At 43.9% G+C, this 27,972-nt stretch overlaps 2 protein-coding genes across 2 annotated transcripts in view; one reads left to right on the forward strand and one right to left on the reverse strand.

Annotated features, from left to right (window-relative positions):
* The window catches only part of LOC126516650 (DNA (cytosine-5)-methyltransferase 3C-like), a 362,078-nt gene that overhangs the window by 270,929 nt on the left and 63,177 nt on the right, over positions 1–27,972 (reverse strand). Inside the window, exons 4-5 of the mRNA XM_072285857.1 lie at positions 21,252–21,354; positions 21,124–21,201 (exon numbers count right to left, since the gene is read on the reverse strand). Coding sequence (XP_072141958.1) covers positions 21,124–21,201; positions 21,252–21,354 — 181 coding nt within the window. The remainder of the gene's footprint in view (positions 1–21,123; positions 21,202–21,251; positions 21,355–27,972) is intronic.
* On the forward strand, positions 6,118–20,070 carry LOC140215510 (uncharacterized). Its single transcript, XM_072286023.1, has 3 exons — positions 6,118–6,193; positions 13,991–14,677; positions 19,946–20,070. Exons 1-3 carry the CDS (start codon positions 6,118–6,120, stop codon positions 20,068–20,070), a joined length of 888 nt encoding a protein of 295 aa, XP_072142124.1.

A 27,972-nucleotide genomic window follows, 5' to 3' on the forward strand; every position in this document is an offset into this window, starting at 1 on the left:
GTGTTCCATCTCCTCGTACTGTGCCGAACCTACACCGACGGTTCGTGTTCCTCAAGCAGCTTTCGATATTAATCCCAGTGTTCTCAGGCATAAGCAAGAACAGCTCAAAAGTCCCCTGCATCAACACAAGGACTGCTTCCTGTGATCAAGGATTCAGCAAACACCAGATGCCAACCATCGCATAACTCAATGTGCTCAACCACTTCATCAGAGGCCCTACTGAGTTTCCACGCAAGAACTTGAAGAGACGACATCACCCAGCCGTCGAAAAGCCCGTAGCCGTCGTCTGTGGTATTAGTGAAGAAGGATAGAGCTCAGCGTTTTAGAGTACAGCTCAGGCGCCTGTTCCTGCGACAAGCGTCGGCCTAAAAGAGTGAACAAGCACAGCGAAAGATGAAAGAGCGAATGCAGAGCGCAGCGGGCGATGAAAGACGCGAAGAGGAAAGCGAAAAAGGAGGGTGCAGCAGAACTATGAGGCTGAAAGCGAAGGAGGAGAATATGGCAAAAGGGTGAGAAGCATAGTGCGGCGTCGATAGCTACTAGATAGTCATCCGAGAGGCCTGACAGGGGTGGCTGCTGTGAATCGCGGCCACGCGTCACCCACGCGCTGACTGTCGTGATCTTCAGATTGGTGAGGCAGTCACGCCACACTTCATTTCATTTGCAATGTGCCGTATGAGACAGATTGTTCACGCCAGCTAATATATCGCGAAATAAAAACACATATAAAGCTGCACTGAGATTTTGCATTAGAGAGCATCGTAATCGTCGGTGAATTTTTCCTGTGAATTATCATCCTCCGAACAAAGTCACAAAGAAGGGCGTAAACTCCCTTCCATGGATAGACGGCACACTGGACCAACTCTGCTACGGAAAAAGGAATTTTTCGTTGATGGATCTCTAGAGTGGGTACTGGCGAATTGAAGTCGGCAAGAGAGAGCGGGAGAAGATCGGCTTTATCACGCAAGACTGCCTCTTCGAGTGCAATATCGTGCTGCCAGGTTGTAGTGAGAAACGCCGTAAGTTGAAGCATTTGAAAAACTGAAACAACACTTGTAATCGCCACCGGTACTCACAGATTTCGATGAAGACGCCAAAACCAAAATCCACAGCGATGCAAGTAGCTTAGGCATTGGCGCTGTCTTAGTCCAAAGAAGAGACAGACTTGCAAGGCTCATAGCCTACGCTTGCAGGTCTCTGTCTAAAATAATGATCTTCCATTTTAGACAGAGACCTGCAAGCGTAGGCTATGAGCCTTGCAAGTCTCTGTCTAAAATGGAAGATCATTATTTTACGACGATGAAAAATGCCTTGCAATCCTTTTGGCTAATGCTAAATACTGGCCTTACCTGTACGGTAGGCCCTTCAAACTCGTGAGCGACCACTAGGCCTTGTGCTGGCTGTCAAATTTAAAGGACCCTTCAAGCCATCTTACATGGTGGAGTCTCAGACACCAGCAATTTGACATCAACATCACCTGCATCCGGCACGGCGAGCGGCATCCAGCAAAACATACTAGAAATCAGTGGTGCACAGTGTTTTGTGTCCCCTTTCTTGACGCCAACTGAACACATGGTAAACTGTTTCAAAAGCAGAAAAACAGGGCAAGGGCTCTGAACACATTGCATTTTAAAGTGGCTGGTATTGGGCAAAGCAAGTACTGTGGCATAGTAGATTTGCACGAGGCAAGCTAGGAGCCAAAATACTGCTGGTTTCTTGCAAATGGCTAACATATTATTTGTGTAGTGGAGACAGCTTTCACAACTGGAGAAGAAGCTTTGGAAGCATGATACACTTCCCGAAACCAGCTTCAATATATCATGTGTCTGCATCACATAATTTCATGGCTGCGTGAGTGACCCCACTGGTTAGCATGTAAGAGCGTTCATGATGTTCGCCATACATCATCCACTTTATCTGCAGGTCAACCCTATCTTGAGACTTAAGCTGAGGTGGCTTTTAGAGAAATTGTGGCTGTGAGCTTGCTTTCTGAGAGCCAGCTTTTGAGACTACAGAATGAGCTCAACACATCAAACGCCAGAAAACGTTGTTAAGGATTTCAGATCGAGAATCTTCAAAGCCCAATTCATTTAGTGTTGTTAATATTCTGCTGAAAGTTGTTCATTGTTACGTTCATATGGGGCCCAAGCATTCCGGTAACTACTACTTCACTTGGAGTGCATAGCAAGGGTGTACTCCACATAAGCTGGTGGCTTTCTACTGCATATTCAAAAACTGGTTTTTTGTTCAGTTGAGATTTTCAAATTTTGCATTCTTCATTAGGTGTTGTGTCCCATTTTCTTTTTCTACAGCTTCTTAGTTAAACATCTGAATAGTGAACACAACTTGACCTTTTGCTTAATTTTCGAGAGTGCATGCCCTTGCTGCAAAATAGTTTAACTTCAAAACTGTTTGCACCTTACTGAAAGAATCATATTGAAGCAGCCATAGCCACCAATAGCATGCACGACATGATTATGAAAATTGTAATATTGTTTTTTGATCCCAGGGCGTCTACCAAGTTGACATTTCCAAATTCCCCAAGTTTTCCCGGTTTTCCCCGAGTTCCTATGCAATATTCTCCGAGTGACACAGAACTTTGTTTTATGTCAAGACGGGCTGACACCATGTCACCCGATGCTGTCACTCTCTAGTAAGCATGTTAAAAAATTTAAAAAAGACGACTTAATCCAGTTTGAATAGTAAGGAGTAGTGTTTATTTTATTCAAAAAGAAAACAGAAGCGAGGAGTTAGTAAAATGCACCGCAAATAAGATATCTTTAAAAAAACTAGTAAAGCCCATCGCAATCGACTCGAACATTTTCAAATACGAATGAAAAGAGATGCTTACAGAAGCAAATATTTTCGAATATGAGCTATTCATATCAACTGCTAGCAAGCCCATTGGTATGATGCCCAAACTTTGTCACATGTGAGATTGCTTCTGCGCAACTGGAAAGTCGACCTCAACTGTCCTGACATACTCTCAGCCCGCGCACATCACCGCAGTGTTGCGCTTCACTGCTTTCAAGAGTTCATCTTGGTTTGGATGAGGGGCACCTGCATCTCTGCGTCAGCCAACACTTTTCTTTTTGAGCTCAAGCTCCCTCAAAAAAGTGGCGGTACGCAGCACCGAATGGCAAGAAACTTCAAGAGCGAATGTCGCAAGAGCGAACGTCGAAGTAGCTTAGCCTAGCATTGCCGTGGCAGTGGCTACGGCTGCCAGCGGATCTGCACGCGAGAGCACCGGTTCGAGGCGGCGAGATAACCAAAATGACAGCAGTAGTGGCTTTAACCCTTTGAGGGTGAATGACGTAAATATACAGCACCGTGAACAAGTCCAAAAATGGTTGATGGTGTATATTTACGGCGCCGTCTGTACATTTAAAAGGCGCGCCAATTTCCTAACTTTTCTTTTCTGTCATGTGCTGCCACTATGTGGGAATACAGGGAATTTTTTTTCGCGCCTCCTTCTCTCGGTTTTCGTTGCATGGTTTGTTTTAGAGCTAGTTTGCTCCCGCGCGTCTATATACTACCGCTCGCGCATTGGCATGTGCGCGGGCAGGCGGTGGTTTGGTTTTTGTTCGGCGGGCAGTTTCGGCTTCTTGCGCTTAAAAACTGATGGCTATCTCGTTACTAATTGCTCAAAGGGCTCGCTCGTTTAGTGCTCACAGGGGTGCGCATAGGAAGGATGCCACCGTGCATGTGTTTCTGTTGCTTTTTTTTTCCTTTTTTTTTTTTGACACTCCCGAAAACTAGTTGCCTCTAGTTGGCGATAAGATGAAGATTAGCCGAAGTTTGTCACATGCTTTGCTTTTTTGACGGGCGCACAATCACACAGTTTTCTTGAGTGTGCGCACCTACGCAGTTCGATTACGCTATGGATCTACATACTATTAGTGTAAGAGCAGGAACATTTGAGTCTTTCAGAAATACTCTTGTGCGCGCATTTTCAAAGCCTTGAACTATGTGTGTAACGATGCATCAAATTTTTAATTCTTATAAGGTTATTTCCTTTTTTTAATGTTGTTATTCATGAATGAAGAGTACGTATATACCAACGCAAAATATTTTTTTATCACTTTACGGTCACCCTAGAAAAATTATCGCTAAGAAGAATTGGAATCTGCAATAAAAAAATCGACCCAGGGCGGTCGCATATGGCAAAAAAAAATTGACCCTCAAAGGGTTAATGCCATTTCGGACCTGCGGTCACAGTAAAACATCCGGAAAATCCGACGGCGAAGGGTTCTTCCGTCTGAAATTTTAGTTCTTATACACTGACTCTATGCACGTAGTGCACCGCCTACACAGGCGCCACTGATAACCACCTAGTGGGCGCTTCCAACAGTACACTCGGAAGCAGTACCAGACGACAACCCTTTGTAGCAAGCATGGCTGAAGTTCACGGCTGCGATTTCTCCTTTGTTTGGCTGCCAGACTGCTTATTCTACGGTGACAGGTGCAGGGAAGACGCTGGCCTCTTGGGAGCGGGCATGATCACAATGTTACCGGTGTTTGGGACAACCCGGTCCACCCGCAGACAAACGCAATGAACCCCATTTACATGAAGTGGAGCTCATGTTATCTAGCCGCTAGGTTTTGTTGAGCAGTGCGATGTGTCGATCATCTTTCTTTAATTCTACCCTTGCCATAATACTGCTTCCGTTTCTCAATAATAGGCACACGTCGTTACTGCAGACTTATATCTCAAACAAATCCGTACGGTGCAATGTCTGCACATGTCGTTGGGACCTTTCTGCCGATGAATACATGTGACATCGCCGAATAAGTGCTGTCAATGTCGCCTCAAAAAGAGTAATTGTGAATTTATTGATGTAAATGCGTACACTAGTCAATGAAGTCACCAAACGCACGGGTTAATAACAGCGCGAGTTAGTGCTGTACCGCCAATGCAATTCTTTTGCATAAACCAATGAAGTGTCGTTAACGCTGCAGTTTTCGCAATTTTATATTCCCCAAGGTAGCTGCTTGGAAATGTACAAAGCTAAAGTCTGACGAACTTTTCAGTAGTTCTTTTTCTCGAATGTTAGTTGACAGAAATGCCACCTGATATATTTAAAGGCAGAGCAACGTGAGCCAAAGTAGATCAGCGCTGGCGGCAAGGCCGGGTTTTGTCCTCTGCGGCGTAAGCATAAGAAAGAATTCAGTTTAGCATGAAATTCACATGCAAGAAGGGACTATGTTGTGAAACAAACAAATCACTCGGCGTGGTAAATCTGCTCGGACAGCATCAAGGTGTGATGACTTCCCAAACGTGACACAAACATTTCAGCGAACATGGAACGGAAATACCGCATGCAGCAACTATTAGCAATTCTCACCTTGAACTACCTATTTTCTTAACACACTTCCCAGGGAACCAGAATAACTAAGATGCTCTCGGGCGACAAGAATAAAGCTGTTAAAGAAGCACTTGCCTGGTATCATTCCGATAAGACACGGCGTGACTTAGACCCTTTACAAACGAGGCTGGGTGAAACCCTCGCACCTCAAAAAAAATCAACAGTAACACATGAACCAACTAGCAGCAATTCAACATGCACGAAGCCATGCATAAAATAAATGCAAGAACATGAAATGCGTCACAGCTGGTGCGAGGACTTACCAGGCCACATAAAACCGACAATTTCAGTTCGTCCAAGCTTCAGTAGCTTTAATATACAACATGATGCACTCGTGCAGTCGTACTGCCTGGCTATCACAACATGGTAAAGAAGCGGCAAACGGTAAAAGAGGCAAACGGCATTCAGAACTTTAGCGAAATGCCTTTAAACTGCACTGCACTGCAGACGAACTTCATCGCTTACCTGTCTAAATATGATCGACTGGAAAAAACACCGACACGACAAAAGAAACCTTTGATGAGAACTGGAAATTTCCTGCCAAATGGCTGCGATCCATTGCTACCGTTGCTCCCGCTGATGAGGCTTTGCGGGGAATGGTTAGAACCGTATCGCCGGCACGTTTTTGGCGGTACTTCAGCACCCCACTGAGCAACAATTCTTCTTCGACATTCCTTGAAGCTTTCGCCACCCCACACATGCGAAGGGTGTTGCTTATTTTGCCTTGAAAACGTGAATGAGGCAGACAAGCATGATCAACGACGCAGAAAACTACAGCTTGCGGGTGGCTCCTCTCCCGAGTGCACTGCACAAGGCCGCCACCAGTGGCACGTCTATTGGCGCGCACTACGCGTATAGGGTACGTGGTGGTGCCGCGAAGCCGTCCGAATTATTGAGCATGTGCCTAAAAATCGGCCGTCCGGAAAATCGGTCTTGACTGTATACTGGCAACTCCTCCAGCCGACGACGCGGCGTCAAAGACAATTCGTTACGATTCCTCTCTGTTACTTCAGCCAGCATTAGCGCGACTTTTGTTCCCTTTCAATCAAATTGCAGCTAATTTTCCCTGATAGAAGCACAAATTCCCAGAGTTTTTCCTGAGTATCTCCAGACTATTCAAAATCCCTGAGAATTCCCGGTTTTCCCGGTTGGTAGACACCCTGGATCTACAGGGTGCCCCAACTATTATGCACCAAGATTTAGAAATGTGTAAATGCCATGTAACTAGACAGAACCAAGGTAATATTGTTTGCCGTCGCTTGGAGATACTCAGATTATTTTTTCCATTCTTCCTAATTACATAATTACTCTTAATTAGTTATTAACTTCTCAAATAATTATATATAGAAAGTGTCAATGAGAAAGTTGTAGAGCAGCATGAAAGCCCCCAGATTCAGCTTTCTGTTGCTTATTGTGTGCTGCATAAAAGTGTTTTTCTAAGAAAGAAGCCTGCGAATACACGTAAAGTGCCTTGAGTGGTCAGTCACACGGCAATTTTGTGCCGCAAAGCTACAATTACAACTTAAATGGGTTCCTTTTAAGAAAAAGACTTAGCTCAGAAAATTATCCTTTTTTATGCAGCCTGTGGAGACATGGCTTCTTAGACGTGGCCATGGCCCTCAAGAAAGATGCGAAGGCCACAGCAGTTGACTGCAGACGCCAAGACCACAAGCAGTTCCTCCAGTGACCGTGAAAAGGCCCCTGGGGCACAAGTCTAATTCAGCGCCACCACCTTGCTCCTGCAGCTTTTCTACCTACTTAGCTAGCCAGGTGGGTCAAAGATGGCAAAGGTCAAAAGAATCAACAGCTTCAAACATAGAACTTGCTCAAGCTCAATACAGTTTAAGTGTAAAATTCTTCCCTTATCATTTATCGAAAAAAAGTGGATTGTACGGTCTTCACATGGACACCTCTTTCCCGCAGAGAATTAGCTGTGAAAAAAGCAGCTTACAAAGGCGTGAATATCGGCCAGGTTCATTTCGCGTAAATAAGATAATGATTATGAACGTTTCTGGTGAAGGTAGTGGTAGTAGACGGAATACTCAAAGAGTTTGATATAGATCAGAAGAAAGATTTCATTCCACTGCCAGAATTTTAAATCATCCCAATAATTCTTGAGTTTGATAGTCTATGTGTGTCGAGCGACAGTGCTTCCTGATGCAGTGCTTCTTGATGCTTGCTTCTTGACATCATTCTTATGCTGCATAATTCACCTGTTTAAATTCTGTTTCTTCCGTACAAGCAAATTTACATTCATCATAAGAAACCTGTAGATGATTTCCGGAAAGTTGCTGACGAGATTAGAGGGTGGCATGCACCCCAGGCTTAGATACGCATTCAAGAGCCTCATATCTTGAAAAGGCTAAAGATATACTCCTGCTAAGCAAGTTCTTGGTATCATCCAAAGGTTATTTGCGAATACAAATTTGCCTAAAATGGGAAAACAGTCAGTCTAAAATATGTCAAGCGATATCGATGCAAGAATCATTGGCATGATGCCATTTTTTTTTCAATGGAATAAAATCTGTCTTCTGATCTAAATCTGGAATCCTTTATAATTCAGACTACTAAATACCTCATGAGGGTTGTGACATGAAATATATGTTGTATTTATTCCTCATTTTTTTACTATAGGACCCGATGATGCTTAAAGAGCAGTGAAAGAACTGAAATCACAGTACTTAATACTTTATATTGCTCCAGAAATCAGTTTCTCTGCCAACTGCACCATCCCACACCAACAATTTTTACAGCAAATGTGAGACAGAAGGCATATAACACTTAGGGTGGTGCTATTCGCTTTGATTGTTTGGGAATGAAGATCATAGTGTACATGTTATGGCCCTACGTGTCATTGCCTTTGAACAACAAAAATGGAGGTTTTGCAATTTCCAAAACCTCATGGAGGTTTTTACTGTGTGCAGTTTAAATTAGGAATCTTCAGAACCGATACTAAATGCACTCTCCACAGCTTTAGGCTATACAGGTGCCCACTAGTTTACACAGAACACACTCTTCACCTCGTCATGGCCCAGGTGGCGATTGAGGTTCTTCAAAGGCGTTTCATTGTATGGGATGGCATATAGCGCTTCACTTATTTGCAGAGTATTGCATTCCAATTGTGTCATGAGATAAATTCATTAGAGAGTTTTAACTTGCCCTAAATTTATTCCAGTTGTGTACCGGTAAGCTGGCAGCAGCTTGCAGAAACTACAACTTGTGGAAAAACAATTGTAACTGCCATATTATATGCAACTGCTAGTACACAGGCATTAGCAACAGCAATGGTTAGGATACACTAGTTACTTCTACTCCGGAGTATGCATCCTCCACCAGAAAATAAAAAATTTTCCTTCTCCTCCTCTACCAGATTGGAATGTGAAGCGGGGTGTAATTTGTAGGGCATACTCTTGCACAAACTTCATAAGTTTTTATCCTTGTCTGCACCACAGATCATTGTTCCTATGACTGTAAAAGCAAAGTGCCTGTTCACAGCACACGTAGAGAACAGTCTGTGAATCTTTAACGAACAGTAAACATAATGAATAATCGAATAATTTTTAGGAATTTTCAACAAATTTAGCGCTCTTTGCCTTTCACTGCGGTGTTTTTCTAACTCTAAGGTTGGCACATCTGCACAAGGTTTAACTGCAGGATGTAATTTTGCATGAAAAATTTCACTTGTGCACATACCACCTCATCGGCAACATTCTGCTGCACAGAATGCCATGAGCTTTCGTATGCATCGGTCACCATTTCACAACCCGGCTGCCCCTTTGTTAGTTGGAATGTAGCATTAATGTAAAGCACATATGATGCTCTAACAAAAAGAATTGTGCCCTCTGAACCCCCGATTCTCCTCACTGATGCCTAGTGTTATAATAGCATGATTGACACCATGAGAGTCAGTGTGGTGTATAATTGTGTGTATGATGGGGTGGGGGGTGCAATAAATTTAGCAACTTTTCTGGATGACCTGAATCAATATTGTGGAATGCTGTTCTTTCTTTCACTCATTGTTACCAAACTTCACTTTGGTTGTGGCAACAAGTATAATGTAGTTTGCTAGCGCTCCTGCCAACATATATAATGTGCAGGCATCTGTGTTGAAAAAAAGACCAGATGATGGTTTGCCAGGGGCTAAGGTCCATTTTGACCATTAAATTTTGACCATACACCTGTGGCTATTACTGCTGAATGAGTGCCCACCCAGAAGAACTGCCCATAACATTTTCTTCCATTATAATAATGCTGAAGCTTTGAACAGCATTTGAACGTAGACTTGTTTAAGAAATGACCCATTTCCTTGTTCAAGTAAGACAAAGGTTTCACAGGGAGACAGAAAGTTGAAGCCATCAACAGTGGCATGAATATAAACAGTGCTCAACATTTCACAATCTTGCACTTGATTATGATATTGCCCATCCCATTTTTTTTCACAGGCTGTTAACTGTTTTATGGTCATACCCAGTTTAATTTTGATGTCCTCATTTTTTAATATTTGGTGAATATATTTTTTTTTCATCGGCTTTTGACATGTGTATTCCATGTGCCTTCATTTATCATTTCCACTGTTCTTAACCAGATGCATCTTTATACAAAATTTATTTTGCTTAATTCTTCGTTGCTTTTTTTTTTTTCAAATGTGCAAACAATTTATCTTAATTCCTATTTTGACTTCCGGGAAGACTAGGTCTACTGGATTAATGATTGCTTACATGAGTACATCGTTTTCTGTTTTGGTCACCCCTACTCTTTGCAAGAACTGACAGCAGCGCCCCTGCCCGCTCCATCACGATCACCACTGCTAAGCACACCCTTCATGCCTTTGACACTTTGGCTTCTCTTGACCTATTATATGCACCAGCTTCTCCTCCCCCAATGAGGGTAGGGGCCAGTGAGCTATGCACAAAAAACACTGCCAAGGAAAACATTTGCTACCCCAATAAGAAGCACCTTTGTTGAAATGTCGGCTACAGCAGTATCCCTTGTTCCAACAATGTTGGTCTACATACATGTTTTTCTAACAGAGAAGTTACTGCTTTGTTGTGTTCTGTGATTATCCTTTTCTGCTGCTTTCTTTAGGATGAAAATTCATGAATATTTGTTTCCCCTAACAGCAGCAAGTTTATCCATGCAAGGCGTTTGGGGTCAAGAACAACTTTCACCAGGAAAAAAGTGCAAGACGGGTGATTAAAGAAAATAAAGTTGTTTCTATGATCTAAAGAATTTGAGGACTGGAATTTGCGCCTTTTTGTATATATGCTATGCAATGCATTCATATCACAAAGTACAAAGTGCGTTATTTTTTCAGCTATGTCAGTGTGTTGGCAAAACAATTTTCTCAATGGTGGCCTGCTGCTCTGGCTATGAGCTGCCTTCATTGAGCCCATGACATTTGCATTAAAGGGTATGTACTATAGCAACAAAAGTACCCTGGAAGTGCGAGCATCAACCAAATTGCATCTCTGCGTTCAAGACCACTAGAAACAGTGGGTCACGTATGCACATTCCAAATGCAGATGTTAGCGCGGCTGATCCCAGCAGATAGCGCACCAATAAAGTTCAGTCGACGCTCGCGCATCCTGGGCAATTTTGTCCCCGATGGTACATTCTCCAAACAATGAATATGTCCTGCAAGACAAAATACGGGAAGCACCTGTACTTTAACGGATATAGTACAGATTCAGCATACAGAGTCTTTTGTTTTCTGAATACGGGAAGCACCTGTAATTTAACGGTTTTAGTACAGACTCAGCATACAGTGTGTTCCGTTTTTTGAATATGAGAAGCATCTGTACTTTAACGGTTATAGTACAGATTCAGCATACAGAGTCTTCCGTTTTCTAGATACGAAAGCACTCGTATTTTGGATTACGGTCGCTTTTTTACATCTGTCCATTCTACGGAAATGACCATTCTTTATTTACGGAAAAGTGTTTGGTCACACATTACCAGCAGATTTGCCGTAGAATTAGGAAAATTTTTTTACAGAGTGGGACATCTGCAGCTGTACACCGGCGGTTTTCCTTTACGGCCGTGAACGATCTCCTTCCTTGTGTGCGCTTATCTGCCTATCTTTTTGCATTACCTGAGAGCTCTACTGATTATCTTCAGAGTTCATACTCCACTTGGTAATTATGTGCTGTCATCGGCAGCAAAGAAATTTCTGTTCAACTTCCGTTCCGTAGCACGTCTCAGTACAGCACTACAGAGCAGCGCAAGACAGTTTACAATGGCATGGGATTTCTTTCTACTCTTCTTTCCTGCACAGGTAATAAAGACAATCTCTGCAAAAATGCAAACAGATATGCTTGGATGCATAATTCTGTCATTGACCAGGTATGCTGAGAGCGATCGGTCCAGGAAAGAGGTGCATGACTCCAGATGAACTGGTGAAGTACGTTCCTTGGACTTCACATCGGACCATCCTCAGAAGATACCGAAAAGACGGAACTGCAAAATATGTTACGAGGACCGGAAATTTGAACAAAAACCAGACGTTTTGTGGGAAAAGTGCGGAGTGCACCTCCGCTTCACAATATCCAAGAATTGCTTCACCCCAAGGCATGAGTGATAAACTGGTCTCCGTTTCTTTTTTGTATCCAAAGAACAGTGGTGTGCTAAGCATTTATTTTTTCAGACACTATTCCTGGGTTATTTATCTTTGAAATCTATGGTCTGAATTTCATTTTATATCAATACTTTCGTAGATATCATGTTTTTTAGTGTTGTTTTTATCAACTGGCAGCAAAGATGGCACTTTCTAGAATTTGTATGTTTTACCTAATAAATTATTGTTTGTCAATGTATGCTTTTGAAAAGAGCATTTCATTATGCACCATATGCTATGCTGCAATGTGTGCTGGAATATTATTTGTATTAGTAAACAATTTTTTCCAGAGACCTATAAAAAATGAACATTTTCTAGTGGTAACGAAAGAGTTAGCGTCTTTAGCCAAAGTGTCTGTAATACATTATGATGAGCAAAAGAAGAACAAGGTAAAAGCGGAAGCCAACGTTTCTACAAGTGGACTTGTCTTTTTCAAGGCAACATATGCTTTCCTCGGTGCAGTATTTATAGATAGGGCTCTTCTAAAGGGGAGAGGGGGTAAGGCGGGTGGGTGAGGAAACGACCGAAGGTGTGAGCAGCGAGGGTATAAAATTTCACATAAAGGGGTGCTATGCACTCGGCCGGTGACACGACCATGTGTCACCGGTCACAGACCTTCACCTCCACCTTGACTCTCAGTTTTCAAACCGATGTTATCTATCCTGACTTTGCAAAGGCATTTGGTCATGTCGCCCATCGTCGTCTTACCATGAAACTTGCTTGCCTTAATTTTTACCCCCTTGTAGTGTCCTGGATTGAATGTTTTCTCACAAACCGCTCGCAACACACTGTCGATAACATCAAGTCGTCAAGTAGACCAGTCTTGTAAGGTGTAGCACAAGGCTCTGTACTTGAACCTCTTCAGTTTCTCATTTTTTATAAATGACCTCCTTAACAGCATTCTTTCATCAATCCAGTTATTATGAGCATATCCTCCCATAATGACCAACTAATACTCCAGGAAGACTTACGCAAAAGAGTAAATTGGTGCGCTCTTTGTCTAATGTCCCTCAACATTTCCAAATGCAAGTACATGTAACTCGCAAGCAGCAAATCATTAACCACCAGTACTCTCCATATTCTAAAGCCCTCACTCAACTTGACTCTCACCGTTATGTCGGAATTACTATCAGTAATCAACTTACGTGGTGTGCACAGATAATGCAATTTACAAACGACTGTTCTACATCACTTGGCTTCCTTAAAAGATCTATTTTTCTCTCTCCTGTTCCCATAAGCAAGCTAGTCTATGCAAAGTTCATTCGGACTAAACTTGAGTATGCCTGAGCAATTTGGAATCCTCACCTGACTTACCTTATTAACTCGCTTGAAGGAGTGCAGAATCGCGCAGCCAGTTTTATCGCTTGAAACTATGACTGGCATATAAGTGGAATAAATCATCCCTCAGCTTCCCTACTCTAAAACTTCATAGAAAGATTTCACATGGCATTAAATTATCCCTCAGCATCTCTAGTCTAACACTTCGTAGGAAGATTTCCCTTTCCCTTTTCCACACAGTGTATTAAAATTCCCCACACCTCAGGAACACTATTATACTTCCACCCAACCGCACTTCTCACCGTCTCTTTTAAAAACCTGAGTCTACATCTGCACAGTACCTCTAATGCCTTCAACAAATCTTTCTTACCTACTGCTATTGAACTATGGAACGCACTACCCGATGATATAGTAAATAAAAGTGATTCAGACAAATTTAGGCCCCTATTGTCATGTTTTTTAAACCCTTAACATACCACTACTGCGTTGCTACTCTAATGCCTACCTTTTTTACTGCTCTGTTATACTGCTGGTTGTGCTTCCACTTCCACTGCCAGTTTTTTACTCATTTTTGTATTGTTTTTTCTCGCCAATCGTCTTCTAGCATGTATACTAAGTTTGGTTCACAGTTGTATAAATAAGTTAACGATTGTATAATAATGAGCATAGTGTTTACTGATGCCTTTGCCCCTCCCCCCTTTATGTAATACGTAAAATCCGAGCCTTTCGCAAGGTTTTGACGATCAACCATCGGTGTCTGAAATGCTCGCTGAGCTTTTGAACGGGCAGAAAAGATTAGCTGAGGATATCGCCGAAATTAAAAACTTTCAACAATCTGTTAATACACGTTTTGAGACTATCGAATCGCGTCTGGCCGCTCTGGAGTCCTCGCCACATAAGCCTGCCGTCCCAAGCGACAGCCTTAACAGTGAACTCGCACGTCTAACAAACGAAATTCACAACCTTTCAACTAAAAATGATGAATTAGAAAACCGTGCTCGAAGGAACAATTTAATCTTACATGGTCTGCCAGAATCCTCCGATGAAGATAATGAACGCCTGTCCTCAGACATTGCGAAATGGTTTGAGGATAAACTTAAAATGAGCTGTCCTCAAATAGAAAGATGCCATCGTCTTGGAAGGCCTTCACGTGACCGTCCGCGACCCGTGATTATGAAACCTCTGGACTATCGGGAGAAAGTTTCGGTATTAAAAAGTGGTCACAAGCTAAAGGAAACCGATTACCGTATTTCGGAAGATTTTTCACTACGTGTCCGGAATATCCGCAAGAAACTTTGGGAAGCGTCTGAGAGTTTTAGGAACAACGGGTGCACGGTCCGCATACGGTTTGACCATATATTTATTGATAAAGTTCGCTATAACTGGAACAGCGCTTCTAATACATTAGAGAAAGTACATCGTAATACAGCACTAAATAATGTTGCACCTGCCTCTCTGCCTTGACTCCTTCGTCGCAAAACCAATGACCTCCGTGTATTAAATATTAACGCAAGAAGCCTTCTCAACAAATTTTCCGACTTCATCTGTCTAGTAAATGCTCATTCCCCCCATATTATAGGCATTACGGAAACATGGCTACATGACGGCATATTCGACTCCGAAGTTGCGTTAAGTGGATACACATTGGTAAGAGTTGACAGACCATATGGTAGAGGTGGCGGTGTCGCCCTCTATATACAGTCCCACCTGAAGTTTTCAGTCCTTGAAACCCCATGTGAAATTGAATTGCTTTTGTGCAAGATTCATTTGGAAAGGTCATCCGCGCTAATTGGAGTGTTTTACCGGCCTCCTGGCTCTTGTGGTGATCAGTTCATTTTTCTTAGCAACATTCTGCATGATTTGAAATCATCAAATATAATACTTATGGGAGATTTTAATGCACCAGGCATTCACTGGCCCTCTCTCACCATTACCAGCGGCGACGTGTCACTCTCAAGAAAATTACTGCGCCTTTCCCTATCACTCGGTCTTAAACAGATTGTCCACGAGAACACCAGGGAAACGGCTGTCCTAGATTTAGTTTTTCTTGGATCAAGTCTTTTCGAGGGTGGCTTCCAGTGCTGCGTTACTGACGGGATTTCTGACCACAAAGCCGTACTGTTCTCGGTTTGCTGTATTGTTCCCAAACCGCGGATTGAGTACTGCACTTTTCGTGATTTTAGCCGCACCGATGATGCTGCAATTACCGACACACTTAGCGAATCGTTTGAAAACTTTCATGAATTATCTTTGAACAATGATGTCAATGTTGCCGTAGGGTTTTTTGAGAATATTGTTGAAACATGTATTAACCAATTTGTTCCCCTGAAAACAAAAAAGAAAAATATTAATTCACCGTGGATGACTAGAGAACTACTGCATTTATCTCGTCGTGTTTCGCGATTGCGCAAATCTAAAAGAAATGGTAATCCTGACAAAATAACTGAGTTCAATGATGCCAAGAAGGAACTGCGCCAGAAACTAACATCTGCCAAGGATTTCTATTATGCTGTTACTTTGCCAAAATCAATGAAAACAAACCCTCGTATGTTCTGGAAATCGATAATGCCAAGTAACAGCACAACTAACAGTTTAGTTATTAAGGACGTGGCAGTTTCAGATTCACTCACGATTGCTTCCGCTTTTAACACGTATTTTCATTCTGTGTTCACACAGGATAACTATTCACTTCCACCTTTTAGCTGTGACTCATACCCTCCTATTGAAGACATCGTCGTCTCTAGCTCAGGTGTTCTGAACATGATCCTCCATTTAGATACTAAAAAGAGCTGCGGCCCAGATGACATACCCAATTCTTTCCTCGTTCGCTACTCCCTTTGAACAAGCAGATACCTCTCCGTTATCTTCCGTAAATCATTATCCACCTCCACTGTTCCCCAATCCTGGAAGCTTGCTACGGTCATTCCGATATACAAATCCGGTAACGCTCAACTTCTGCAGGACTACAGACCCATTTCATTAACTGCCCACTCATGCAAGTTACTCGAACATATAATTTTTAAACACATCACGGAATTTCTTAAAAGCCACAATATCCTATCCAATTACCAACATAGTTTCCGTCGCGGATATAGCACCACTACCCAACTAATCGAATTCACGCACGATATTTGTCAGTCATTAGATTTAGGCGGACAGATTGACGGCCTTTTTGTTGACTTATCCAAAGCTTTCGACACCATCCCACACCCAAAACTCCTCTACAAGCTTAACTCCATTCTAAATAACCCTTCTCTGGTTGGTTGGATACATAGCTTCCTAACCCAGCGTTCTCAGTCTGTGCAATTTAACAGCTCTATTTCCTCTCCTGTTAGTGTTTCATCCGGCGTCCCACAAGGTTCCGTTTTAGGCCCGCTTCTTTTCTTATTATATATTAATGACTTGCCGCATTGCGTGTCTGTTAGTATTCGTCTTTACGCTGATGATTGCGTCCTCTATCATAGTATTAACACACCAATGGATCATGATTTACTTAATGACTCCTTTGCAAAATTTTGTAGGTGGTGCAAGGAAGGGCAAATGAACATTATTTTTCTAAAACTGTTTCCATGTCTTTCTCCAGACGCCCATCTCCATCACTTTTCACGTACACTTTCCATGGTCAAGATATAAAAAGAGTAACCGAATTTAAATACCTTGGTCTTCATTTCTCCCATGACATGTCATGGTCGAAACACATTTACATCATATGTAACAAAGCTTTTAGACGTCTCGGTTACCTCCATCGTTCACTGCGTAAGGCTCCAAAGGATACCAAACTGATGACGTATAAAACACTTATCCGCCCCATTCTTGATTATGGCTGCATCATATGGAATCCTCATAAGAAATCCGATATTAAAAAGTTAGAATCAGTCCAAAAGAAATCAGTGCGCTTCATTTTTCGCAACTATAGCCGAGATTTTTCCCCTTCTTCCCATTATACAGCTACAGGTCTTACAGTTCTTTCATCTCGCCGCCGCTTAGAATGCATGAAATTTTTACACACGCTCATTCATTCTGAGCGCCTTGATACACTAAATAATTATTTAAACTTTAGTCTACCTTCTATCACTAGGAGTTCTCATAATCTCAACCTTATCCCTTTCTTTTGCCGAACGGAGATGTTCAAGCACAGCTTCTTTCCACTGGCCATTGAACTCTAGAATTCACTGCCTGGAAGCATCCGCTCTTTACCTTTGCAAGAATTTTTGAAAGCAATTACATATACTTGATATTCATATTTTTTTGTGCCTGTATCTCGTTTTCTTGCTTTCCTTTTTTTTTCACTACCCACTCCTGCAATAGCCTCACCGAGGCTGCAGTATGTATAAATAAAAAAATAAAATAATAAAAAATACCCTGAGACGGGTCTTTAAGGGACAATAAATGATGAAAAATTATTGAAATGGCACGACGATGCTCCAACTGAGTTTATTTCTGATGCTACAGTAGAATCTCGATGAGACAAATTCCTCGGGAGCACGTAAAATATTCGTATCATCCCGAATTCGTATGAGCCAAAACAAGCCAATCTCAACATGAGAATGAACACAAACTTTATTGGCCACAGCTACTTCTGGCCAAAAAAGTCCGTTATGCTCGCTTGCACTTTTTTGCCCTCGAAGTCATTGACGAGACTCACCTGAAAGGCATAAAATCGTGCAGCGGTTTCGTCGCTCAGGTTGCCGGCACTTATGGTGCGGCGCAGAACATAGAGAGCGTTAAGGCTTTTTGACGTCGACCGCAGCTGATTGCACACGTCGGCGTCTTCACCATCACTCTCAGTCTCGACTTGATTCACTTCGTCAACCAATTCTTCAATGTATCTTAAAGGGACACTAAAGTGAAAAATGATTTCTTCTGCATCAGTAAATTACCGTTCTACAACACTAAAAACACCACTCTTACAACACTAAGACGTTTGGTAAGCCAGAAAAAGCGCAAGAACGAAATACGGGTGGCGACGCCTACTTGAGTTCCCGCACCTGGGGGCTGTGACGTCTTGGATTTTGATGGCATCTTCTAGGCCCTACTAATTACATATAATGGTACAGATTGACTACATTGTGTTCTAAAAGAACCAAACATTAAACATGGCAAGTTTCGGGAACCTTTATTCAGCCAACGCGGCGCAAATGCGAAAACATACTTTGGAATCCCTGACGTCATGCTGACGTGCCGGCGCTGGGGTTCCGGCGCGAAATTCAAATACTGATACTTGGACCTTCATTTTCTCATGTAATAATCAAACTATTTTTTTAAATGACTTCCAGCAGGGTTCTCCAAACAATGATCCATTAGTACAAACTGATTTATTGTTTCGCTTTAGTGTCCCTTTAACCCGCAGGTCGCGACGTTGTCGTCCGCGGTGACGAAGTCATCAGTGGAAGCTTGAGTTTGCAGACTCCACCAGCCTTCAATTCCAAAGTCCTCATTGGGCTCTTCATTTTTCTACCGTCGGAGCCACGTCCTGTCCTGTTTTAAATCCACATTTGCGAAAACAGTTCGTGATAGTGTCCAAAGTCACATCATCCCAAGACATGGCCAAAAAATGCAACGCATCGAGTAAGCTGATCCGCAAATTCTCATCTTTGCGATCAATCTTTGCCAGGAGATGCCTTACTAAGAGTCCTTTGAAGTGATGCTTCACATTCCGAATTATTCCCGCGTCCAGTGGCTGCAAATGGCTGGTAGTGTTGGCAGGCAGGAACCTTACAGTGACGTTATTAAAGGTCGTTTCCTTTGGGTGGGCCGAACACTGATCTAAGAAAAGCAAAATTTTTCGGTTTGTTGCAGCCATTTTCCAATCCAGGATCGAGAAAAACTCGCGGGAAAATTCCGCGGTCATCCCCGCTTTCTTGTTTCCTTTGTACAAACAAGGTAAACGTCTTGCCGATCGAAAGCACCTCGGCTGTTTCGACTTGCCTATGACGGTAAGCTGCATTTTCTCTGAGCTGTCGGCATTCACGCAAAAAAGCATGGTGATTCTCTCTTTACCTTTTTGGCCATCCTGGCAAGCCTGGCCCTTCTCACACAAGCTCCTCTCTGGTGGCAAATTGAAAAAGAGGCCCGCCTCGTCAGCATTAAATACGTCTCGCGGTGCATAGTCCGAAATCAGAGCTGGCAGCGTGTTGAGCCAGTCGCTCACAGCTGACTGGTCCACTTTTTTCCCTTCACCGCAGACGACTCTGTAGATGAGTCCATGTCTCTCTTTAAAATGATGAAGCCATCCCACGGAAGCTTGGAAATTTTCAATTCCCAGGGAAAGCACGATGTTGTCCGCCTTCTCACGTAGCACCTTGCCGTCCACGTTGATGCCGGCTGCTGTAACTTCGCCAAACTATGTCAGCAGGACCTCTTCCGGCTTCACGTGTAGCTGTCTTTGCCTGTTAGACATTCACGCCGAAGTGCTGGGTATTCTTCATCACAATGTCTCGCTGCCCAACAATGGTGCACAGCGTAGACGGTGCTATGCCTAGCTCCTTTGCCAACTCGACACATTTCTTCTTTGGGTTGTCGTCGACCTTCTTGAGGGTTTCAATTTTCTCCTTAAACGAAAGGGCCTTCCGTTTTCGCGATATGTCTAACAGCGAACGCTTCGGTCGTTCCGCGCGCACTAAGCTTGCATCCGCCATGTTCAGGTAGTCCACGTTGCAGCGCTTTTACAGTTACCCGAAATGCACAGGGCAGCAGCAGCAGCGAACAATGAACAGACACATGCAGCAGCAGCAGCGCGCAGCCTCCTTTGATGGCGATGGCGATTCGGCTTTTCCTTTCAGATCGGTCGCCCTGTGCGAAAGCGAGACGTAGGAAAAAAAACAAACTAGCGTATGCCGATGAGTTGCCAGGAAATGGGTGATGCAGAGTTGTCAGGCACGTGACTTGGCCTGGCTTGGCAGGTTTCGTGCAGAGCCATGTGCCGAGTGCACTATGCACATTACGCTATGGCGGAGGCGACGTGGAGGTGATGGGAGGCGTATGGAGAAGAGGGCCTGTGGCCGCTGCCGCTCGGCCGGCAGAGATGAAGGTGAAGGGAAGCGGGCGTGAAAAGCCGTGGAGGTGATGGGAGGCCGGTGTGGAGAGGAGCGCCGGTGGCCGCTGCCGCTCGGCCAGCAGAGACTGGAGGTGAAGGGAAGCGGGCATGAAAAGGGCCAGCAGCCGCACATTAGCCACGGTGGCTACTCTGCCCCTCCGAGACCAGCTGTGTCGCCCTGCTCGCATGCGCCGGTCAATGGCGCGTTCGTATCATCCGCGAAGGCTTGAGAAACTGTTTGTGTAATCCCGAATCGTAGCGTATTCTACATAACGTAGACCATCCAAAACACTTTTGAAATTCGTATCATCACGAAATTCGGATCAACCGTAATCATATCATCGAGATTCTACTGTATTGGTCAGAAGTATGGAGCGTATGCAGTATCAATGCTGTCCGAGTTAAAGCTGACACTTCTTTATAGGCACTTGAAGGTCAAGAAAGGATTGTTTCCTTTACGTTTTTCGTAGCAGAAGTCGCAAACCTTCGCGGTGTTTCCTCCGCCAAGGTGGTTCCGTGGCTATGGCACTCAGCTGCTGAGCACGATGTCACATGTTCTATTTTCAGCCACATTCCAATGGGGACTAAATGCAAAAACAACCGCACACATATGTGCACATTAAACAACAATGAAAAAAAGCTAGTCACAATTAATCCTTGGCCCTTCTCTATGTGCCCTTCATAACCTCCACTGTGCAGTTTCGGAATTTATTTTCATTGTGTCATCAAAAGCCTTTTTTGCTTTTTTATTGGGGACACTTCTTGCATTCCATCAGCAGTCTACAGGTGTGCATGTACTGTTAAATACCCTTGATTTGTGGCCTTCTTACCTGTTCCACTTAGGCTTCGTGGTGGAGTGGGCACTGCTGGGGCAGGGAACCTGAGCGCTTCTTGCACAGTCATGGGCACTGCAAAGGAGGTCGGCAGTGACCAAGTTAAGCACACTATGTAAGCTCACCTGATCCAGCCACATGGGCTGCCAGGGTGGATGAGTTCTCCCGCGCCCAGACAAACAGGTCCGTGCCCTCAGCTAGGCACGTACGAGACCGGTCCGCTATCACCTGCAGTATTGCCAGAACACCAGTCTGTCAACCCCTCCATTTCAAAAGTCCTGTATTTGAAGAAAACAGGGCTAGTTACTGGTGCATCTTCTAAGGCATAATTCAGGGCAAGACAACGCACAACATTCTGCCCACTCTGTATTGTTTTGCTGTGCCTTGTAGGCTTGATCAAAGTATGATCGCACTTTTTTTAACGACATAGTCTTCCTTAGCGAGTTACCACCACTTTTCCGTATCGGATATGTTTCTATCCTCTTTCGTGCGCCAATCCCGGAGATGGTGCAGCCTATAAATGTGTGCCGATAACGACCTTAGGAGCAGTGGTCGCCGTGATGTTCCGTATATATTGTCTGAAGCACACTCGTGAGTTTGCTGTGTGTTTGGTGCCTTTATTTATGCTGCGGGGATAATGAGTCTAATCCTGAACCTATGATGAAGGCCCAAGAAGAGAAGCATGGTTCTGTATTTTCAACAGTTCAGCGCCTTGAAAGTAATAATGCAAGCTTTCAAGAATCAATAACCAAGGTATTACAGCTTCATGTTTTGGTTAAAAGTGACCTAGAGTTTCTAACTAATCAAGTTGTCGAGCTTGAATCAAAGGATCAGTCAATGGCCTTGCTTAAGCTTCCCAACAATTTTGATGCAAACCTTCGCAAATCCAACACACGGTTAATGACCTACAATTTATAGTTCAGCAGGCAAACACTTCATTGCCAGCCTCAAGCAAAGACTTCATTTCAAAAATACAGGACAAGGTTGATGATTTAGAAAATCGTCTCGTAGATCAAATATTTTATTTCATGGCCTGATTCGCAACAAAATGAACTCTGGGAATCTTCAGAGCGCCTTGTTATAGAATTCTGTGAAAAGCAGATATAAACAGTCACTTCAGTCGCCACGGCACATCAATTGGGTCATTATTCTGCAGAAAAAAGTCGACCGATAATTATCACATTTTTGAATGATAAAGAAGTTGAAACTATACTGAGCTGTGGGTATAAACTGAAGAACATGGCTTTCAGCATTGGCCGTGACTACTCACAGGCTGTGCGAGATAAACGTCGCAAGTTGCGCCAATACGGTAAAAGAATCAGAAAGGATGGTGAGCACATGAGACTTGTGTTTAACACACTAGTGTTAAACAATGACATGTACATCCAAGACACGGATTCAAATCAAGCAGTTTGCTTACCCCAGGATCCAGCAGTTTAACAAACTTCTAATAAATTCCTAATGGCTGTGGTGCGCTTGTCCTCGTCATCATGTGCAGAGAAATTGTGCAGCTTTACCTTTCTGTACATGAACATCAGAAGCGTGATATCTAAAAATATTGCTTTTTTGTCACTTACTTACTCAAGCTCAGCATGCCTCGAAGCTTTCACCGAAACGTGGTTGGATGACACGTATCCTGATAGCAGTACAGTTGACAGTTCATGAGAATTCAATTTCTTTTGCTGTGATCGCAAGCAAAGAAGACGTGGTAGCGTGTTCACTGCGGTGAAAAAAGATTACATTGTTTCGCCTCTCAATACTGTTAGGGTGCAACAAAGAGTGCCGTAAGGCCGACAGCGATATGGCCGAGTCAGACAAGGTTGGGCATGTACTGAAGGGGATCGCTCACAATGATTTTAACCTGCTCATGTGCACAACTTGTGAAACAGTACAGGACATCATAAAAGAGTGTCAACACTTTGAGCAGGCCAAGAGCCGCCGCATTGCAACGCCGTTCGCACATCTGCCGAACACAGCTGCGACATCCTCTTGTGACGACAGGCTAGGAGTGCAGCGACCATCATCATCAGATGACCTGACACGGATAGTGTGGGGACAACTTGAAGCCATGGCTCCTGCAGCCCTTTTTTCCGGCCCCAGTGAGCTGAACAACTTGCCTACAGCACCACTAGCGCAGACAATAGTCCACAAAGAACTCGCTAATCTTGGAGTTCATTCTTTATGTGCTGTTGCCGCGTCACAGCTGTATCATGCTGCAGGTCCATCGACTGACCCGCAGTATCCAGCACGCTACCGAAATCCAGCCAAGTGGCGAAACGCACACGATTGGCCAATCTGTTATGCCTGCCGGCATATTGGTCAAGTTGCTCGCCATTGTAATAACCGTACTGTCTCCTCCCCTCCGCGACAGCCATTCACAAGTTATTATTGCCCTGAACAGGGCGTCATTACCAGCCTCCATTGGCGCCGCAACAGCCAAACAATGACGCTCATGTTAATTGAAACAGTCTCTCGTCGTCATTTCGACGTCACCAGTCCCATTCGCCACCAGCTGGTCGACCATCGTCCCTATCGCCACAGGCACATCGCCCACCGTCCCTTATGCAGCCCCAACGCCCGTCTCCAGAAAACTAAATGATGCAGCTCCTGGTGGTGACACTGCATTGACGACTCAACCACTAAACTGATCCCTTTGCTGACCAAACAGAACTTGATGGACATTTAAGTCGATGGCATCAGTGTTCCAGCACTCGACACTAGCGCACACATATCCGTCATGACTGCCCAATTGCACCAATGCCAGAACAAAGTTCTCACACCCGCTGCATCAAGCACCCTCCGCGTCGCCGATGGAGGAACGAATAATTTTTTTTATTAAGCACAAGTTTTTCCCCTATGTTGTCCTTGGTGTCAGTGTTTCTTGGCTTCTTCTGATATGACTACTAAATATCGGACCCCTCGGTTAACCCGCTTTCTTCTCTGTATTACATTAGGCATATTGCCACAGATACTCGTTTCTGAGAAGTATTGTAAAATTACAGAACACAAGTAGTGTCACAGTGGCTTTTTTCATGTCAAGGAACAGGGACAGAAAACAATTCACCAACGATTATGATACTAATGCAAAATTTGAGCACCGTTGTTTACGTGTTTTCATTACGCAATATCTTGGCTGGCATGGACAATCTGTCTCATGCAGCACATTGCAAACGGAGCAACGTGTGCCATGACTGCCTTGTTAATCGGGAGATCGCGAGACGTGGCACGTGGGTGACGCATGGGCTCAATTCACAGTAGCCGCCGCAGACAGACCTCTGCTTATGCAGCGCTCTGATTCCATAAAAATGATGCGTGCTACTTTGGTGCCATCTCATGGCCGTCATCGCCGCAAAACCCATCTTGTGTGGCACAGTTCTCATGCTTTTGCCATACCCTCCTCCTCCGCTTTCCTCCTCGCAGTCTCTTCGCCATAGCCATGTTTCATCTGCCACTGTGCTTCGCATTCACTTTCATCCTTCGCTGTGTTCATTTTCTCAGTTACGATGAATAACGCCAACACTCGCCGCAGGAACGGGTGCCTAAGGGTTGCGCCCTAATGATTGTCTGTGAACGAAAGCCTCAGGAATGTACACATCAATCCTTGCGAGATGATCAGTTGTAAATCGGACTTCTAAAAATCCAACCCACCATGGTTGCTTAGTGGCTATGGTGTTGGGCTGCTAAGCACAAGGTTATGGGATCGAATCCTGGCCACGGCAGCCGGATTTCAATGGAGGCCAAATGCGAAAAACACCCGTGTACTTAGATTTAGGTGCACATTAAAGAACGCCAGGGGCCGTATTCTGTAGCGGTTCCTTTGGGAACCGGTTCCCTTTGGCTGTTACGTCTGGATTACGTCACTCGGAGAAAGAGTGGAACGGGGCGGCGTGAGGGGAACCAATCAACGAGCGGCGGTCTGCCGGAAGATCACGTCATCATTTTTGTTTGTACTTAGGGGACGGTATAGCAATTGAAGGATGTTGCTGGTTTGATAAAAAAACATTGCTTTGTATAGAACACTTGCAAATATATTTTCAGTAATAAATGTGAGCTTGCCGCGCAGACCGCTACTGGGAGTTGTAATTTTATTTGTGTTGTTTTCTTATTTAGTCGCTAGGTGGTGTGCCATACGTTATGCAAACAAGTTGCCTCGCTTTGTTTACGTTTTGGACTTGCCAGTTTGCGCGCCGAATCCGAAACTGGGTCCTCATGTTTGAGCGAGGCAGCGCGATATACTCATGTCATTTGTTGAAGAGCACCCCTACCTTGCGAAGGCGTCGTGTGTGCTGGGTCAACAGCTGACGGCGGCGCGCAAGGAGGAGCTCTGGCAGCAAGTGACTGCCTTGCTGAACGCTGAGGGCCCGGCAGTGAAAACTGCAGCCCAATGGCGCGGCGTGTGGAAGAAAGATGTGTATAACGCCCGCCGTGATGCAGCCGCCTTGCACGCCGAAAGCAGGTAAGCACACTCGTTGATGGAGCTTTTGCGCACCATATTCTAACAAACGTGTTAATCACAGAGGAACCGGAGGAGGCAGCCTGCCCGGACCGCGAGGGCGCGTCCTCTCCCTAGTTGGAAGGGCGAGCGCCATCGGAGTCTGCCCGCCGTTCTTCGAGCCCGACGAAGAGGTGAACATCAGCGCATGAGTTTCAATAGGTCAACGCCAAGTCGACGCGCTGTCGCGATTTATGGCAACACACACGCTTTTAATTTTTCAACTTTGCCCCGTGCGGTCCGTTTATGGAACGCACTACCAGATACCATTGCATGCCAATATAAACACACTGCATTTCGCAATCTGCTAAACGATCAATATGCCGTTTCAACCGTCTATACACGTCATGTCTTTTGTAATTTTCTTGCATTTTTTCTACAAGTTAAAGAATTTCAGTGGTCCCAATTTCTTTACAATACTTACCACTGTATAACATGCAAAAACGTTTACAATGTTATTATGCTATTATGTTGTTGTTTACCATTTATTGTTATTGCTCTACATATTGTATTTGCTAATGTAATAATTTTCCATGTTCTGTGCGTACTCCTTTCATTATGCTGATGTTTATTTCTTTCCCGATTCCATACTAATATGTTACCGTATTTCCCCATTTACACTATACCTTCTCGAAGGCCTGTAAGGTACATGTAAATCAATAAATAAATATTTACAATGTTTGCAGATGACTGTATAGTATATAGGGTCATCAACAGCGAATCTGACCAACAAGCACTACAACACGATTTGGATTTGATTGCCATATGGTGTGAAAAATGTCACTGAATGAGAAAAAGAGTGTCCACGTCACCTTTACCGGGAAGAGCTCATACGACAGCAATCGTAACACTTAAATAATGCTACTCTTGAACAAGTGTCAGAATATAAATACTTAGATGTATTTTTTTCTGCTGATGTAAGGTGGAACAGACACGTTACTCATGTTAGGAACAAGGCTGTCGGAGCATTAGATTTTTTGAAACGTAACTTTAGTAGCTTGCCACAGAAACTTAGGGAGCAACTGTATTTCACACATGTGCGCAGTACACTGGAGTATGCATGTGTTTGCTGGGATCCATATGCTACAGAACTTGTAGATAAACTAGAAAAAGTGCAGAACAGGGCAGTTCGGTTTGTCCTTGGCAATTATGACAGGATGCTTAACATGACAGAAAGCAAAAAAGCATTAAATTGGCATCTTCTTGAACACCGTCGCCGAAATCTCAGATTAAAATTTCTTCATAACATATACCACTCTAATACGGGGATAGCCAGGTAATTGTATTTTCAGCCGCCCACATATGTTTCTAAAAGGCGAGATCACAAATTAAAAATATGTGAGATTCCTTTTGACCCTCTATTGCATGAATTATGAAAGTCATTTTTTCAGCTTTCATTATTGATTGAATGAACAAACACGACTGTAATAATAAAGATAAAGCTTTGTGCCAAATATGGCACACCATGAAGATGGCTGAGCGCTCTTGCTGCCATGGGCGGAAAACAAAGCTTCACGGACGGTGGCCTTTTAATGTGATGTGGGGAATGAAATGAAACAGTTGTTTGCTGCGTTCAGACACAGATGAATGTTTCACTTCCTCTATCTTACCAACGACTTGTTTGTGCAAGGTGGCCGCTTACATCTTTGTTTCTTCTCGTCAAATTCTGGCCAGTGGCTGACTTGGTCAGATCGGTCGTCTTTGGGTGGCATTGCGGCTGCTGGTCCCTGTGCTTTTTTGACTTGAACATGGAATTCGATGTCCTGACTAGAAGTCCTTCCTGGTCGCTAGTTGGGTAGGCACTTGTTATGCGAGGTAAGGCATTCTGCAATTTCTGCTTTTAATTGAGCCAGCGGTAGTACTTGTCTCCTCCTAAGCTGCTCCTGCACCCTCCTGTACAATACCCATGCTGTTACTACCGATAAGTCTAGCATAGGCGTAAAAATTCGAAAGTGCCATTTCTTCGACATCTGATATGTATGCAGTAAAGTCCAAACAGAGTCCAGCAGGTCGACACCACCCATGTGCCTGTTATGGACCTTTACTACGCTGGGGCAATCAATTTCGTGAAACACCTTGGCGGAGGTAAACCAGCGCTGAGTCTTTTGGACTGGATCTCTCCCAACAAAGCTCGACAGAAATGTCACGGCGCGGTTATCGTATCAACGCACACACGATAACTCTACGTCATCTATCGCGCTTGTGAGTGCCTCTGAAGCACCACTTCCTTTACATTTCAGTTCCTTTTCACTTTTCAGGCAGCTGTTTGGCAGACAATTCGCCCTCACCGTACCGATCGTCAAAATTACATCTTGTGATAGAGTGACCTGCAGCTTCGGGCTATTGAACAGATG

Source organism: Dermacentor andersoni, chromosome 1 (assembly GCF_023375885.2).
Source record: "Dermacentor andersoni chromosome 1, qqDerAnde1_hic_scaffold, whole genome shotgun sequence".
In the NCBI taxonomy this organism is placed as follows: domain Eukaryota; kingdom Metazoa; phylum Arthropoda; class Arachnida; order Ixodida; family Ixodidae; genus Dermacentor; species Dermacentor andersoni.